Below are 18,791 nucleotides of genomic sequence, written 5' to 3'. Positions count from 1 at the left end.
CCCTCTATATTGTCCCTGAAAACCTCCCCGCTGATAATGGCTCTGGTAAGTGGGCTTTGTTTGTGAGGTTGTGGCTTCTGTGGTTTGCCCTCGAAACCCCCCTCGAAATTGTGTCTTTCGAAATGTGCCTCTGCTCTGTGGGGAGTAGAGTGCGCCCATGGCTTTGGCCGGGTCAGTGTCTTTCGTAAGTTTTTCGATCGCAGTGTCCACCTCCGGCCCAAACAACTGCTGTCCGTTGAATGGCATATTCAGCACAGCTTGCTGTATCTCTGGTTTAAATCCTGATGTACGCAGCCATGCATGTCTCATATTGTTACTGCTGTGTTGACAGTTCTAGCAGCTGTGTCTGCAGCATCCATTGCTGACCGTATCTGATTATTGGAGATACCCTGTCTTTCTTCTACTACTTGCTGCGCTCTTTTTTGGAACTCCTTGGGTAAATGTTCAATAAGGTGTTGCATCTCATCCCAATGGGCCCTATCATATCTGGCTAGCAAAGCTTGCGAATTTGCAATACGCCACTGGTTTGCTGCCTGTGCCACCACCCTTTTGCCTGCAGCATCGAATTTTCGACTTTCTTTATCTGGAGGTGGTGCATCTCCTGAAGTATGAGAGTTGGCTCTTTTGCGCGCTGCTCCCACTACAACAGAGTCTGGTGTTAGCTGTTGTGTAATGTACACTGGGTCTGTTGGTGGCGGTTTATATTTTCTATCTACTCTTGGAGTAATGGCTCTCCCTTTAACAGGCTCCTCAAACACTTGTTTGGAGTGTTTTAGCATTCCGGGTAGCATAGGAAGACACTGATATTGGCTGTGCGTGGACGACAGTGTATTAAAAAGAAAGTCGTCTTCAATGGGCTCTGAATGAAGGCTGACATTATGAAATGCCGCTGCTCTTGACACCACCTGTGCGTAGCCTGTACTATCCTCTGGTGGCGATGGTTTAGCTGGATAGCATTCTGGACTATTATCTGACACTGGTGCGTCATAAAGGTCCCATGCGTCAGGGTCATCTTGACTCATTCCTGTATGAGTTGGGGATTGCATCATTGGTGGAGTGGCTACCGTTGATGGTTGCGGAGAGTGATGTGGGGATGGTGGCGGTGTTACTTGTTTAGCCACCTTTGCGTGTGGCTGTTTGTCCTCGTCTTGGAAGGCAAGCTTGCGTTTCATTTTGACTGGAGGAAGAGTGCTGATCTTCCCTGTATCTTTTTGAATAAAGAGCCGTCTTTGTGTGTGATCTGGCTCTATTGCCTGTAATTCCTGTCCAAATCTATGTGTCTTCATTTGTGTGGACAGTCCTTGTTCCTCAGTGTAGGAACTTGTTTTCGGTTCCGAGGCCGGATATTTTGGTACCGAAACCTTTTCGGCTGCTTTTTTCGGCTCCGACGAAACCTTTTTTACTTTCGGCGTCGTGCTGTCTCGGTGCCGACCCGTTTCGGTGCCGCTGTCTCGGTGCCGAATCTTCACTGAGCCACTATCTCGGGCCCGAGATTGCTGTGTGCCGGTATCTCGACCGGAGTCGGATGACTTCGACACCAGCTCGCCCTTTTTCGGTGCCGATGAACGGTCACCTACTTTTCGGGTTAAGCCATGGCCTGTTGGCGGTGGCGTCCCCTGGGCTTTAGCGCTTTTCTCGTGAGTTCTTGGTTTCGATGTCTTACTCACGGTTTTAGGCGTTTCCTCGGGATCGATCTCCTCAGAGTCCGACTCCTGGGTGGAGAATGTTTCTTCCTCCTCCTCGAAACGCTCTTGTCCTGTCGGCGCCGACGCCATTTGCAGTCTTCTTGCTCTTCGGTCCCTGAGTGTCTTCCTGGACCGAAACGCTCGACAGGCCTCACAAGTATCCTCCTTGTGTTCTGGTGACAAAAACAAGTTACAGACCAGATGTTGATCTGTATATGGATACTTGTTATGGCATTTTGGACAGAAGCGGAATGGGGTCCGTTCCATCAGCCTTGAAGAGACACGTGGCCGGGCCAACCAGGCCCCGACGGGGATGGAAAAAAACCCCAAAGGGTCACCGGAGCTCTTCTTAATTCGGTGTCGATCTGTTGTATCTAACCCGATACCGAACGCAAACAATACCGACGATTTTTCCGAGATTCTAACTAACTTTCCGACCCGAAACACGGAGCGAAAAGGAACACGTCCGAACCCGATGGCAGAAAAAAAACAATCTAACATGGAGTCGACGCCCATGCGCAATGGAGTCGAAATGGGAGGAGTCCCTCGGTCTCGTGACTCGAAAAAAGACTTCTTCGAAGAAAAACAACTTGTAACACTCCGAGCCCAACACCAGATGGCGGGATGTGCACAGCATGTGTATCTGCAGCTACACATGCCATCGAACATATATATATATATATATATATATAGTGCGTTTCCTCACCTGCTAAGGTAGTATTGCCTCTACAGTATATTTGGTATTGTGTTACCATAATAAAGTACCTTTTATGGTTTCTTTCATGTGTGTAAGTTCTGTGTGACTACAGTGGTTTTCCATGAGCTTTGCATGTCTCCTAGATAAGCCTAAGCTGCTCATTCACAGCTACTTCTAGAGAGCCTGGCTTCTAGACACTGCCTACACTGCACTAATAGGGGATACCTGGACCTGGTATAGGGTGTAAGTACCTTAGGTAGACCCCCCCAGTATTGCTCCTACCAGTCTTCCAGGGTTTGCGGGCAGCCCACGCTGCTGCAGCCCCTCAGTCAGGTCTCTGCCCTCCTGCTGCTTGACCAGCTCAAGCAGGGGAAGGCAGAACAAAGGATTTCCTGAGGGGGAGGAAGGCAACACGCTCTCCCTTGCAAATAGGTGTTACAATGCTAGGGTGGGGCAGCTTCCCCGCACCACCGGCTTGCTTTAAAGGGCACATTTGGTGCCCTCCTTGCATAATCCTAGCCTGCACCAGTAGAGGGACCCCCTCCAGTCCCTGGTCCGGTGCGAAAGCACACAAAGGAAAGGGGAGTGACCACTCCCTTGTCCATCACCACCCCAGGGATGGTGCCTAGAGCTCCTCCAGGTGGCCATGTGATTCTGCCATATTGAAAACAAGATCTGCAGACACCCCAGGGAGCATCTCATTGGTCAGGGCAGGTGTCTGATGTCAGAGACCCCCCCTAATAGGTGGTCATCCTGCTGAGTGACCAAGCCCCCTGTTAGGGCTATTTACGGACTCCCTTGCAGCTGGGTCCCCAGATTCGGTGTGCAAGACTCCACCAGGACTTCTCTGCTGGACTTCACAGGAGCCAAACAAGCCTGCAACTCCTAAGACGACCTCGCTTTGCAACATTGTTTCTTCTGCTCCTTCCAGTAATTGCAACATTTCCAGGGCTGTACATCCCTCGGGATCAGCAAGACTCCAGCTGCACCAAGGAAGCAAGAAGGAATCTCCCTTGGAGTGAAGGAGTCACTCTCCTGCATCCGCAGGCTCCTAAGGCAAAAACGACCGGCTGCTTGGATCTTCTGTCATCCAGCTCCAGGAAGAATCTCCAACACAGGTGGTGGGTCTGAGTGGTCCCCTTGGTCCTCTCTACCTGCTGTTCAACTTGGAAGACAGTGAGCCCTTGCCTTTCCTTGTAGGACAGTACCCCTTTGCACAGAGACTCTTGCAGCAACCAAGGCTTGTTGGCTCCTGCTCCAAGTAACCCTGACCTCCAGCACTTCAGCTTTGCAAGGACAATCTTTCCTCTGCTGCTCCCGCGAAGTGGGATCCCTCTCCAGGTGTACTGACTGGCTCTCACTGCAACATACTGTGCCTGCTGCCTGTGGGTTGCCTGTGGGGGTTGCGACTGCTTCTGCTGGCTCTTCCGACTGCTGAAGATCAGCCAGGTATCCCTTCCAAGGGTCCATTCCCCCTCGACCTTTCTGGTGCTCTCCTTCTCTGCAAATCTTCCTCTGCCCAGATTTGTATTTGCCAAGGCTTGTTGGTGGCCCTGCTGACCACTGACCGTCTGCGACCGAAGTGGGGCATCATCTGCTCAACTCCAAGGACCTCCCTGCAGCTCCTGAGCTCCACAGCTGATCATCTTCCCTCGTTGACCCAGATGTATATCCACGGAAGGGTGGGTAGTGGCCCAACCCACTCCAACCCCCGGCCACTCCTGTGTGGACTGGACTGTCCTTCTCTTCCAGCTTATCTTCTGCCAGACTCCACCGTTGCTTTCCAATGGAGTGGTCATGGTCTTGCAATCTTCCTTTTCCAAGTCCCCTTGTTAGTCCTTGGGAAGACCAGGTAACTTACCTCTGCTCTCGTGCTCGCTGAGGGTCACCTAGCTACTCACCACTTGGGGTCCTGAATTCTCCCAGCTCCCTTTTAACTATTCTGCATCCTTGTTTGGGGGGGAGGTGGGTGAAACTAACACTGTATTCCACTATTTTTGTATATGGTTTGCCTCCCCCATCAATAGAGCCCCAGTTATTTTCTGCTATTTCTTGCCAATGATTGTTGTATCTATATGATAATTCCTAATAATTACTGTGTATATATAGTGTGTATTTACCTCTAGTTGGGCCTGCCTATAAGTAATCTAGTTAAGTCTTACTGTAATAAAGTACCTTTATTTTTGTAACACTGTGGGGTTCCTTTCAGGTGTGATAAGTTACTGTGTGACTGCTGTGGTATTGCAAGTGCTTTACACTCCTCCTAGGTAAGTCTTGACTTCTCACCACAGCTACCACTAGAGAGCCCTGGCTTCCTAGACACCATCTCACTCACTAGTAGGGGTTGCCTGGATCTGGTATAAAGTGCAAATGCCATAGGTGTCTACCAAACACCAAGCCAGCTTCCTACATAATGCACCCTTCCTTAGGGCTGAATGGTCTCCTAGAGGGATGACTTGCATATATTGCATACAGTGTTAGAGGACATGGCACACAAGCTGTGTGCTGTGTCGTGTTTTAAATTTTGGGGGGGGGGGGGGACCTTGTCATGCAGCCTGCATAAGGTTGGCGCTGTGTCCCTCAGAGTGGCACAAGTTGTACTGGAGCTCTGAGGGTCCTCTTCACTACCCATGCCCTAGGAACCATTTACTATGGACTTACAGGGGGCTGAAGAGCCTGGTCACTTGGGGATTAAGTGACCTGGTGTCTTTTTTTAGCGAAAAAACACTGGCATTTGGGACCTGGTTAACAGGAACCCAGTGCACTTCAGCCAAAGTTGCATCGAAAAAACAGGAGTGTGTGGGAGCAGAGCATGGGTTTTGCAAACAGAACCTTGCGCTCCTAGATGCTTTTCAGGTTCATGCTCAGGCAAGAGTTGCAACATCCAGAACCGTGGTCAGAGCCCATGCACTACAGGCAAATAGCATTGGGGTCCACGAAGGACATCTGCTCCTCGCTTTCCCTACAGGGCTTAAAGCTTGGATGGAGACATGGTATTGTTAAAAAAAAATAAAAAAAAATCTTTGCATGAGGAAAACTCAACACTCAGGAGAGAGCTCCTAATTTTCCAGATCCAGTCTGACGTCTGGGTTATTCTAAATGTGAGAAATCTGCAGGTAGAAATATCCATCAGAATTGTGGTTTTTGCCTTAATCATCGTGATTCAGCGATATGAAATGCAAAGGTTAAAAGGGTTCCCAGCTTTCAGCAGGACAAACGTTACAGTTGTTTCAAGGTCTTCGAATAGGGCACCCTACCAGGGTATTCTCCTTAATCTTAGTAAGAAGATGAGGGGATATAAGCGACACAAATATTTGAAGAATTTCATTGGAACTGTTGGGACCCTGTATATTACCAGAATGTATTCACTTAAAATTTCTTGTTCTGTAAAGGGGAGTTTTATACCCTGAAGTGTAAGTTTCTGTATTGCACATAGTAGTTCTCTACCAACAGAGAACTGGTTTTGTAAGGGAAGCGGCAATACACTGCAAATAGCAGGACGACATCTGAGGCATCTGAAGTGGGTGCATCGTCCATGTTTAGGATACCCGGGACTATACTAGAAGAAAATAAGTTACTTACCTGTAACTGTAGTTCTCTAGTATTGGAATCTTTCATAGATTCACATGCTCAATTATTCCCCGTCGTCGAGATGGGAGCCCCCGGTATAAATTACACAAGTAGTGTTAAAATATATTAACAAAAAGGTCCTAGGCCTCTTCACTTTAACAGTCTATCAGACTCATTTTAGGAAAAGGACCAAACTTGAGTATCCACCAATCAGGCGACCCCACCCTCTAGAATCCTCCTGAGAGAAGCTCAAGCACCTCAGATTTTCTACCGCACGTAGTGCTAGGGAGTCTCCTCAGAGCTCTTCTCTTTCTTCACACCTTTTCAACATATTTTCTCTCAGAAAAACTTATTTGACCTGATTTTAAAATCATCTTCAACATGTCTGATAAGGAGAAGAAGGGTCTTTTCAGGAATTGCAAAACTTGTGGCAAGAAAAGACTTCATTCTGAAGACCCTCACCAGGATTGCATATACTGCCTCTATCCAGACCATTCAGCCAAGGACTGTAAGGTTTGTCGTACCTTTTCCTCTAAGACTCTAAAGGATAGGGAAGGCAGATTATTGATATGGCTGCAGAAAATAAAATACAGGGAAAACCCAGTTTCTGACTCTGAGAGTGATGACTCTTCAACATCTAAAAAGTAATCAAAGAGGGCGAGATCAGACACAAGATCCTCCCTCCCAACACTCAAGGAAAGCCCACAAAAAGACTGCTTCAGGGTCTAAGAAGGGCCGCAGCCCATCTTCTTCACCTCAGAAATCTTCTAACAAAGGGGAGAGAGGTCATGCTAGCAGTTCAGAGAGGCATAAAAAATCCTCCTCTGTCCCTCCATCTGTGCCTTTCAAGAAACCATCCTCTGCTTCTGCAAAAAAAGCACCGTTGACGACAGATTCAACGTTGACGAAACCGTCGGTGAGTATTTTTTTGACAACAATGACTTCTACATTTCCACCGTTGGTGACAGCTCCGACGACGTCGACGAGTACCCCACCGTCGACGTCATCATCGACGGCGCTTATGACGGTTTCAGCTCTGTTGTCGACAGTAGACTCGTCGGTGAGGCTGGCTTCCATCAAGATCTCCATGCGTTCAGCGTCTAGAACGCCGACGACAAAGTCCATGTATGCGCTGTCATCGAGAGAAAAACATCACAAAACTCAGGAAAAAATGACCCCAAAACATACCTCACCTAGTAAGGTGACCTCCCTTATTCCAGTACACCTGTTAGAGGGAGATGAAGGCTCGACGAGGGGCCATTTGGAGCAGCCCATAGTCCATCCCAGTTGAACATTAAGTACCAAGAAGACGATGGGTATGATGAATCCTATGGCCCTCAATTTTATTGAGAAGAACAGCAATATCAACAGGGGGCATATATTCCATCCTCCTTGTTGTCTGACCTCAGAGCAATGTTAGCTGATTACAGCAGGCATTTTCCTCCTCAAGGGGAGCAACCTCCTCCATCGCCAGTCTCTGGGGTTACGACTCCACGTCAGAGACCAGCTTCTTTACCTCTCACGAACGTGGCTACTCCGGATATGACGCTGCCTCAGGGTACGGACATGTCAGAAGGGGATCACGAAGAATGGGGAGCTCCTGGACACTCATTCTGAGTGGGATGAATACATCATCCCTGCTCCTCCTTCTCCCCACCAGACGACATCGGAGGATTTCACAATCTCCTAGAAAGAGCTGCCAAGGTTTCGCTTTGCCAATGCCATCTAAACAAACGGACTGTTTTCTCTACGACTTTAAAGAGCCTTTCCAAAAATCTGTGTGCCGTATTCCGCTGGTTAACTATCTGTGGGAAGAAGGTCTAAAGGTCATGTACAGTCCTGCTACAGTCACAGCAGTACTGCCTCGTTTAGACAAAAAGTACAAGGCACCGGACGATGCACCAGCATGTCTAACGGGACAGCCTCATCCGGACTCAGTGGTGGCTCAAGCGGCACAGAGGAAGTCCAAAAATCCCTCTGCCCCGATTTCCGCACCCCCAAACAAAGAGGTTAGGCGATTAGATAACATCGGAAAAAGGTTTTCCTCTATGGCTAGCCCCACATATTACCCAGTTGCCAGAGGACGCAAAATCAGGCGCAAACAAGACTTTGCAACAGGGTCAACGCACGTCAGCAGAACTCATTGACTGTGCAATGGACATAGCCATGACTGCATTTCGACAGCTCGCAGGGGCAGCTGTTCTTAGAAGACAAGGTTGGCTAAAGGCTACCTCATTCCGGCCTGAGGTGCAGAATAAGATTTTGGACCTACCTTTCGATGGCCAGTCGTTATTTGGAAAACATATCAATGAGGCTTTACAATCCATTAAGTCGGACACAGACACGGCAAGGTCATTAGGGACCCTCCAATATCGAAAGCCCTCCTTTTGAGCTAGAGGGCATGGCCAACCTTCATATAGAGGAGGATATCAGCAGTATAGATATTCCACCTATCCTTCCTCTTCTCAACAGTACCGTCAGTACTACCCCCGGAGGCAGCCGCCGCAACCAGCTTATGGTAGATCTGTCGGTAGAGGACGCTCAACTTGCCCTGCTAAAGACTCTGCTCGGAGAGCCTGATGCATCCGAGGCGCCGGCTACACCCAGCTTCTCCTCCTTTGGCTCTAGGTGGAAGGATATCCCTCTTCCTCAAACAATGGCAAGTCATCACATCAGACAAGTGGGTCCTCCAATTAGTGAAACGGGGCCGGAATTTACCCAACTGCCCTCCAAACCTCCTTGCAGGACTCCTTCAAGATACCCACAGCAACTCAAGAAGGAGATCAACAAAATGCTTCTCAAAGGAGCTATAGAGAAGGTACCTCGAGCACAGCAAGGAAGAGGATTTTATTCCAGGTTCTTCCTCATTCAAAAAAAGTGGAAAGATTGGAGGCCAATCCTCGATTTACGGGAACGGAATATCTACTTAAAAAAGCAATAGTTCTGCATGATCAGCCTACAACATGTCCTCCTGCGCCTCAACCAGGGAGATTTCACGTCTAAACTAGACCTGAAAGACGCATATTTCCACATTCCCATCCACCCTGCCCACAGACAATACCGGAGATTCACCGTAGCCGGCAGCCATTTTCAATTTCGTATCCTTCCCTTCGGCCTAAAATCAGCTCCCAGGATATTTACCAAATGTCTAGCGCCAATCGCAGCTTTCCTCAGAAGGAGGAAACACCAAATTTTTCCATATTTAGACAATTGGCTGATAAAAGCAAGTACCTACGCAGGAGCGCGTAGATCAACAATAAGGTGCGTTTCCTTACTAACCAATCTGGGACTGACCATCAACTGGGAGATGTCCAAACCTCTGCCAGCACGCAGTATCACCTTTTTAGGGGCAAACCTGGACACGCAGTCCACCATGGCGTGTCCCACTTTAGACAGGCAACAAAGGTTACTGACACTAACAAGATCTATACAAAAAAGACTGTGTTTTCGCCTGTTCAAGTCTCTGTTGGGCATGATGTCATCATGCATACCTCTAGTTCCTCTATGCCGACTAAAGATGCGCCTGTTACAGGAGCAACTAAATCGTCAATGGCTCCAGGTTTGGGGAAGCTTCGAAGAGCGGATACACATAACCCCAGCAATACTCAGAGCATTGACATGGTGTTCTCAAAGGCATCATCTATCCATAGGCCTTTCGTTCCTACATCATCCGGCTCCGTGGACCATCACTACGGACGCATCTCTGGAAGGTTGGCGAGCCGTGCTACAGGATCTTCAAGTAAGTGGCAAGTGGCCACCGCAATTGACAGCGATGCATATCAGTTGGCTAGAGCTCAGAGCGGTGTATCTCGCTTTACAGGCTTTTCTCCCGAAAATATCAGGATCGTACGTAGTAAGAACAGACAACACCACTACGATGCATTACCTCAACAAACAAGGAGGCACAAGATCTCTCACTCTCTCCAGAGAAGCCCAGAGGATTTGGAATTGGGCCTCGCAGCAAGGCATCACACTCTCAGCTGTGCATTTGCCGGGAATATAGAACAAGACAGCGGATGCTGAACAAAGATCGAGCTGCCACGAGTGGGAGCTGGACCAGTCGATAGTGGACTACATCTTTTCCCACTGGGGAACACCAACAATAGACCTGTTTGCCAACAGACAACGCCAAATGCCAGTACTTCGCAAGTTGGCATCACCAAAAGGTATCTTGGGGGAATGCATTTTCGATAGTCTGGTCAGACATCTTTGCTTACGCCTTTCCTCCAATTCCATTGATCACAAGAGTCCTCACAAAGATGAAGGTAGAGCCAGAGCGGTATACTAATACTCATGTGGCTCTACCATTACCTGCGGTGCCTCTTATAGAGAACCAGATAAAGTGTGTGTTCTCAGATCAAACAGGGAACAGCCCTTTTCTAAACCACTGGTAGATGGGCATTGTGCTGCTTGTCAATAGTTGCTGTATTCATTTGATTAGATTAAAGTATTCAATCAATTACACAGAAAGAAGAATTATTACACATCCTGTATCAGCTGGTCAGAAACATTTACTTGGGAACAACACAGTCTATGATGTACATAAAACATTCGTAATGCAGGTTTATGTAAGATTCATCACCACTGGGCTTCCAGTTTTAAGCACTCAAATTGAGTCGCTCTGTGCAAGCAAATTCACAAAAAGAACAAGTTACTTACCTTCGGTAATGCCTAATCTGGTAGAGACATATTCTAGTTGCAGATTCCTTACCTTTTTCTCCCCAGGCTTCAGATTAGATCCGGAAGATTTTCCTGAGCCGTAACCCTGTGCACAGTTAAGTGGTGTTGATTGGCTCCGTGTCCACCCTGGACGCTGGATATGAAGTTGCGGGTCCTATGTAGGCACCACCCTGTAACAGGGGTCAACCTTGTTTCTAGTGGCAAGGAATTTCATATATGGGAGGCCATTATGGAAAACCTAGATCCACCAAGTCTCTGTTTTTTTTTTTTTTTTAAAGAGGGGAATGGCAAGAAGGTTCAGATGAGAGGAACTTAAATTATGGATAGGTGTGTAGTTGTGAAAGAGCCGAAATTACCGCAGGACTTTAACCGTATAGGACTTTAAAAATGATGCAGACCGTGCGCTGTTCCACCACTAGCCAATGCAGTTCCCTCAACAAAGGAGTGATGTTGCATCACCTTGGTTTATAGAAAATCAACTTGGTAGCCTGGCTTTGTATCAGTTGTAGCCTGTGGTTGAGGCCCTCAGGAAGGCCCAGGTACTGAAAAAATGTATAATCTAGTCTAGACAGCGCTAGAACAATGATTACATGAATGAGGGCTTCAAGTGTCAGAAATTGGCCTATTTTCCTAATTTTACACAATTGCAAGAAGAAAGAATATAACGGTCCCTACTTGGGGCTTCATGGACAAATTATTGTCAACGAGGACCCCAGGGCTCTTCACTGAGCTTTTTGGCTGGGGTGGGATGCCCATTGATGCTGGTAAACTCAACTGGCATACTGGTGCACCTATGTAAGTCCCTAGTATAGAGTACTTAGGTACCAAGGGCATTGGTATACCAGAGGTCCTCCATGGGCTGCAGCATGTATTGTGCCATCCATAAGTGTCCATACAAACTGTATCTACAAGTCTGCCATTGCAGCCTGCGTGAAATGGTGCATGCAAACTTTCACCACAGATAAAAGGCTTGCCTTATATCCTGGTCAGTGCACTTAGACACTAAGTCACCCCTCTGGGAGGCTCTTCAACCCAAGGGCAGGGTGCATGTCCCTAAGTGTGAGGGTACCCCTGCATGAGCAAGGTACACCTACAGACCACAGGCCCCATTTTCTGGATTCTGTAAGTGTAGAGAAATCATCTTAAGGTATGTAGTGGAAACTGGTCAACACGAGTGGTCCAACTACATAATGGCTTCTTCGAACCTAGGCATCTTTGGTATCAAACATGTTGAAATCATGCAACTACACTGATTCCAGTGCTAGCTGCATGATACTATATACCCTGGGGGTTCCTTAGAGAATCTCCCAGTTCTGACTGTGCAACCTTATGGGGTCTAGCTGCCAGCACACGCTGATGTTGACCCCAGACACTGTTCTGCCTGTTCCTGGCTCAGGACAGAGGCAGAACAAAGGATTTCCTGCAAGTGCGAGGTGTGACCACCTCCACCTGCGTATCAGCTATCTAGAGGTGGGGTGTCCTCTGAGTGCCACCAGACTGCTTTGAAGGGCACATTTGGTACCCTCCCTGCATAATCTGGTTTGCACCAGATTATGCTCTGGTGCGAACCTGCACAAAGGACAGGGGACTGACCAACTCTCTGTCCAGCTCCTCCTCTAGGGAGGTGCATAGAGCTCTGCCAGGTGACCACTTGACCTGCCATCTTGAAAATAAGATGTGCAGAGGCCCCTGGGAGCATCTGACTGGTTAGACCAGGTAGATGACGTCCCTGAGCCCCCTCTAATCGGTGGGTCACCTCAGAGAGTGACCAACCCCGTTTTAAGGTTACTTAAAGGGCTCCCTCGTAGGTGGGTCCTCAGATTGGTTGAGCAAGACTCTACACAGTAGAGTATAGATATCTTCTGCTCCTGGCCTCTGGAACAGCTGCTGGTCTGCTCTGGAATCAGACATGTCTGCTCCTGGTAGGAAGGCTCCCACTGCAACATTGTTTTAAAAATTCTGAAACATCCAAGGCTATGCGTCCCCCAGGATAACAAGGACTCTGCACCCGGAAGCATGAAGGAATCTCAATTGGAGTGGAGTCACTCCCCTGCATCCGAAGGCACCTCAAGACAACGTTAACCAGCTGGTGGGGTCTCCTGTTCCGCGGACATCGGAAAGCTCTACTTCACAGGTGGGTGGTGAGTCTGTGGCTTCCTCTGGGTCCTGACCAACTACACTTGAACCCATGTGCACTGCGAATGTTGCTCATGCCAAGGCTTGTTGACTCTTCCTTCAGGAGATCTTCAGGCACCAAGAAGCCATGGCCACCAGCACTGCAACTCAAAGACCAGCCCCTGTCCTGCAACTCCTGAGCTGTGGGACTTCGGTTTTGTTGTGCTGCTGATGCCCCCTTATGACTCCCTGTGGTCATCACCTGTGGGTCCCTCATGGGGGCTCCATCGACTTCTGCTGGCCTTCCTGAGTGCTGAGGACCTGCCCTGACTCCCCCTCCATGGCAGAGCCTCCTGGACCTTGCTAGTCCCCAAATCTCTGCAATTACCTCTTCAGATCCTGCTTGCATTTGCCAATGCTTGTTGGTGATCTGGCTGGTCACTGACCCTCTTGCAATCTGGGGACCGGAAACTTCTGCAGCTCCTGGTACTCCTGTCTTCTGGGTATCCTCGGATAGGGGCACTCTACAACCTCCTATTGTTTGTTTCCTCGGGGTCCACTGGGAAGGCTCCTGAATTACAACAACTCCAACCACTACTCCTTGTGTTAGCCTATGGGATGACTGGGTGGGTCACTACCTTGTACCTGGTTCACTGGGGATACTTACAGTACTTACCTCTGGTGTGCTCCTCTACCCCCAGCTCCTAGCTAACTACCACACTCCGGGATGTGGAATTCCTATCGCCTAACGCCCGGAACATATCGTTTGGGGTCAAGGGCAACAGGTTTTCATGTTTATGTTTTCCTTGGGACAAGTAGGCCCAACCCCCTATGGCGCAAATCCTTTGGCTGCCAGTTTACAGACAAGGGAACTGCCTGCAGTTGAAGTAATGTGTGTCCATATGTTAATGCTGTTCTAACTTGTATTTGTGGTTCATTAATGACAAGCCTTCATTATGAGGGTGAGCACTGTAAAATGTTTTAAGGTCACACTGCACTACTGACAGTGGTTCCAGTTTAAAAAAAAAAAAAAAGTGGAAACACGTTTGAAAGGTTTAACAATATGATGTTAAGTATAATGCTCCCAGAATGTTCTCTGATGCAAATGTTTACAGAAGCTTGTAAGCAAGGGTGATGATTCTTTGCTTTCAGAATAAAATGTTCCAGGAATAAAATGCAGGTAAAAAAAAACCTTCTGTGAAATTTTAAGTGCTATTTCTTTGTCATTTAGTAAAGTGTGTTGATGCATACTAGTATTTCCCAAAAATAGATTGGGGGAAGCATGAAAATAAACAAGCACTGGCAAAGCCACCCGATCCCAGTTTTTTTTCCTTATGGTTTTGTCAATGCGTGTCTTGTTTTGACATGCTTTTGTAACACTTTATTGATGTGGGAACTGCCAGCCCTTCACAATTGTAACAAACAGTGGCAAAAAGAAAAAAATGTTGGTCTCAAAAAGCACATATTGACATCAGTGGCTTACAGGCCCCACAGCCCCCCTCTGGGGGGGAGCAGAGGGGCGGGTCACTCTCAGTACAGCACTAAAGTGCACCCATGGTATGTGTCTTTAAATTAGTGGCTTTCATGAATTCACAAGAACTTACAGAAGTAGACCAGGAAATCATACTCCTAGAAAATATTTGTGAACTGTATTTTAACACAAGCAAATATTCATGTGAAAATCTGTTGAGCGTTTACAAGTTCACTTTCCCTCTGACCACTTTTTTCCCCAACCCTGGAAGAACTTCTATTTATGCCATTGTCAGGAGTAAATGTCCAACCTTTCTCATTATAGGAAAAGATTAGGGAAAATCCTTAAAACATGCAAGTTAGTAAGTTTGCAGACTCAAAGGCATTCCAGCCCTAGAACTATTGCTTACTGCTCCCTCCAGCACCAGTACAAAGGTCTGCGGAAAAGTGGCAAAATAAGGAAACTGCTATAGCATGGGATTGAACTTGCAAGTATTCAAGCCCTACAATAGTAGTCCTGGCATAATCAGAGCTCTTATACAATGAGATTGCTGCTATGTGTCGCTGCACTACATGGCACCAAAGGGCCAAGTAGATTTTTTTTTACAGGACAAGTAGATTTAAGAAGTAACATTTCCCATGGACAAGTAGATATTTTAATAAATTCCAAAACCCTGCACACTTACCTGGGTTCACTATTTCGCATTCCTCTTTTTTAGTATATGGTTTAGGGCCCTGTGTATTTTATGCTATTATGCTGGTTATTTTGTGTACATATTGTGTGTAGATATCTCCATAGGGAGATGTACCAATGCTAGTCTAGTAGTAGTGCTGGAAAAAAGAATCCTTTATTTTTGCAACACTTGTGTGGTTCTTTCTTGTGAGTGACTTACTGTCCGACTACTGTGGTATTGCAAGTGCTTTACATTCCTCCTGGATAAGTTTCAGCTACTCGCCTCAGCTACACCTAGAGAGCTTTTGTTATCTGGACACCTATTCATTATCACTAAGGGTTGCCTGGACTCAGTATAGGGTGCCACCCCATAGGTGTATACCATAAACTGAGCCAGCCTCCTACAGTAATTACTTCCTCCTGCTGGTTTACATTGTCTGTATATCGGAAGGAGATGTCACTAAAGAGGTACAGAATATTTGTTTAGATAATAAATAACTCTAGCCTAATTTCCATATGGATTCCAAAGTTAGTGGAGAGTTTAGGAAAAACCAGACTGACAAGCGGAAATTTGACTAAGTATTGATCGGACCATTCACATGGCATGACCGTAAGGTTATATAGTGACAAGTTCATTGACCACACCTGGTCTAACCTATGGCCTTTGTTATCGGTGGGCAAAAACATATGCTAAACCACTTGAATTTTGAACAGTACATCTGTAAGGTCAGTGGAATAATCCCCACCAGAGTTTTCATTAGCCCATTAGTTAAAATCTCCAATTATCAGTATTTTCACATATTCAATTACTTAGGGGGACAGAAGATCCATCAAGGTGTGTGTGAAATGGGGCATATGGTCCAGAGGTCTATACATCAAGGAACAGTTGAAAGGAGAAGTTGAGGGGGTCAAGTTTGTTTATGAGACTGTCGATAGCTGGAATACTGAATGACTCAAGACTAGTGAATCTCAACCTTTTCACAATTATTGCAGCCACTCATCCACCAGTTTACCTGCAAGTCTATTGGCCTGGAGTAAATAATAGTTTTCTGGAAGAACTGCTAGTATATCAGGAGAGAATTCATCTGTTAGCTAGGTTTCAAATAGGAATAGTATATCAGGCTTGTCAAGGTCCAGTAGTTGAAATATTTCTAGCTGGTGTTTGACCCTGAACCTGGTGTTTAGATAAAAGACAGATCTGATTTGTTGTGTTAATAGTTTATCTACGTCTCCTGGTAAGGAGGTGTCACATTTAATGGGCTTAATGACTGGACTATTCTTGGTAAGTAGCCATAGGATGGAAAGTTGGAGTACGATAGAGGGGTCAAGTTGAAATCTTACCGAATAGAGGTCTCTGAGTTCAGTTGACACATAGGTGAGTTTATGGGAATAATGGCTAGTTCCTAGCCCCAGATGGGCTTGCCTCTGGCATGCCTGCTGTGCACAACTGCACCGCTGCCGACATTTAGGGCTACAAGCTCCAACAGGCTCTGCCCAGCTTCCCACTGACTGGTTCCCCCTGGCCAATCAGGAAGCACCCTTAAGAGTCTGCCAAGTCTAACAGCATTGAGAAAAGTGCAAACAGCAAGTTTTAGGTGTAAAATGTTCAACAGAAGCACATAGGTTACAAGCATACAAACAGTGTGCAGCAGTCTCTGTTATGGACGCGAGACCAGGCTGCTGCTGACATTTAGGGCCACAAGCGCTAAGAGACTCCAACAGGCTGTTGTCGACATTCAGGGTTACGGGCTCTAACAGGCTCTGCCCAGCTTCCCCACTGACTGGAACTCCTAGGCAATCAGGAAGCGCCATCAAGCATCTACCGCAGTTGACAGCGGCGAGAAAAGTGCCAATAGCAAGTTTTAGGTGTAAAGGTTTAAACAAAAACCACACAAGTTAAAAGCATACTAACAAGGGAGGCAGTCTTCGTTATGGGAAGGCGACCGTGATGCTGCAGACATTTAGGGCTACGAGATCTAACAGGCTCTGCCCAGCTTCCCTACTGATTGGTTCGCTTTGGACAATCAGGAAGCACCCTCAAACATCTGCCACGGCTAACAGCGGCAAGAAAAGTGCAAATTGCAAGTGTTAAGTGTAAAAGTTTAAACAGAAAGCACACAAGTTAAACAGGGCACAAGTTAAAAGCATACAAACAGTGAGAGGCAGTCTCTGTCTTTCGTAACTGTTGTGGCAAATGTAGTAAATTACATATCCATGAAAATGCTTACAGGTTTTGCAAGTAATGAAATGAATGCTGCAGGTCATAATAGCAAGAAGCTGGGTTCAGATATTGTCCAAACAAACATTAGAGACTCATAACTACGGGGGGAGTAGTGAGAAGTGGGCCTTCTTGAGGTTGGCATAGGCAATCTAAAGTACAGCACTTGCAGAGCTGAAAGTGCTCCAATGTTTTAGAGCACACTGACCGATGAACAGGATGATTCTTGGGAAAGATGGTGTGTAGAAAAGTGAATGGGCAAGAGGACTTTGGTAAAAAGATTTGCAGTTCAACCAAAAGCTTGCAAGAAGGACCTTAACACCAATGACACTCTGTGAAACCACAACTAAAGAAGGTTAAGCAAGATTGAGCCGCTGTAGTACTTAGACATGTACTAGCGCTTATGGGTAGTGGAAAGAACAGTAACCACGACAGTAACTGGCAGCTAAAGCACAGTTGGTGAATGCATAAGCTTTGTGTGGGTTGACTTTCAGTCTCTTCACCAAATCTCTTTACTTCCAGAAAGGGACTTTCCTTCTCCAGCCGTTCCAAACAAAGGTTATTAGTACCCTTTTTTGTATGTCATTACCCAAACACCACTGGTGCTAGTCACTGATTATGACAATGTATGGCAATTTTTACCTCCATGTCGTATGATAGAAATGGGATACAAATAAAAGAAAAGTGATGGTTTCATTTTATCTGCAAGAACCAAAATAAAATCTGATACAGTTGTACATACAAAAAGAATACAGATTGGGCACCCAGAAGAGGCCCACATACACACTGTAGGTTTTTACTGGAAGACTAGCTGAAAAAATATGTTTTACATTTTTCATAAAGCATCAGGCCTATGTCAGAAAACTGGGAATCTACTCCAGGATAGTTACTGAAAAATGTTTTAAATAATAAATCTTTAAGAACAAACTTGACCAAAACAAATAGTTAATACCAATTACCTGTCTGAGAATCCACAAAGGTTCTTTAAATGTTGTTTTAACATCAGAAGCAAGAGAATGCCCTGGGAGGCATTTGCAAACTCAATCAGAGCTAAATCAGGCGGCAAACATCGCAGTACACTATCTAGATCATCATCATCATCATCAGAATCAGAGTTTGAATTAGCACGTTTTCTTGACTTCCGCGGACGTTTGATTTCTTCCTCACTTTCAGCCTCGCTTTTGCTTTCATTGTCTTCTTTATCATCATCTTCATCAGAGGAGGATTTTTTCTCCTTACTTTTTTCTTTTGTTTTTTCCTTCATTTTTTCCTTTGTTTTCTCTTTTACTTTTTCTTTCGTTTTTTCTTTCTGTTTTTCTTTAGTTTTCTCCTTGACCATTGACTGCAGACAAGGGATGATTGTATGTTAAATAAAGTACCAATGACTTAAGCAAAAGAAAAATGGTAAGTAAAGCACCTGAAAGTAAAAGGACTGTAAAATATGTAATTTGGTACAACGGAAGATAATAAAACAACTTAATTAGGGATACAATTACTGAGCTACTGTAAACACTTGCTAACACTATGGCAGCCAATACAGCCCAGCAGTTTAAGTGATTACTTTGATGTTGCAAGGACTAATTCAGACAGAATCAGAGGCACACTTTCACTATACAGTGTGTTGCAAAGATCATCCTCCAAGGCTGGTATTTTTGGCTCAATTAATGACTTAACATAATCAGT

At 46.2% G+C, this 18,791-nt stretch overlaps 1 protein-coding gene across 17 annotated transcripts in view; it reads right to left on the bottom strand.

The window, feature by feature from the left end:
* The window catches only part of NIPBL (NIPBL cohesin loading factor), a 1,341,000-nt gene that overhangs the window by 56,914 nt on the left and 1,265,295 nt on the right, over nucleotides 1-18,791 (bottom strand). For all 17 annotated transcript variants that reach the window (XM_069221119.1, XM_069221174.1, XM_069221201.1 and 14 more), the window contains one exon: nucleotides 18,068-18,450. In XM_069221119.1, the coding sequence (XP_069077220.1) occupies nucleotides 18,068-18,450 (383 nt within the window). The remainder of the gene's footprint in view (nucleotides 1-18,067; nucleotides 18,451-18,791) is intronic.

This window comes from Pleurodeles waltl, chromosome 1_1 (assembly GCF_031143425.1).
Source record: "Pleurodeles waltl isolate 20211129_DDA chromosome 1_1, aPleWal1.hap1.20221129, whole genome shotgun sequence".
NCBI lineage: Eukaryota > Metazoa > Chordata > Amphibia > Caudata > Salamandridae > Pleurodeles > Pleurodeles waltl.
The sequence above is the reverse complement of the archived record's forward strand: the minus strand, read 5'-3'. Positions and strand labels throughout refer to the sequence as shown.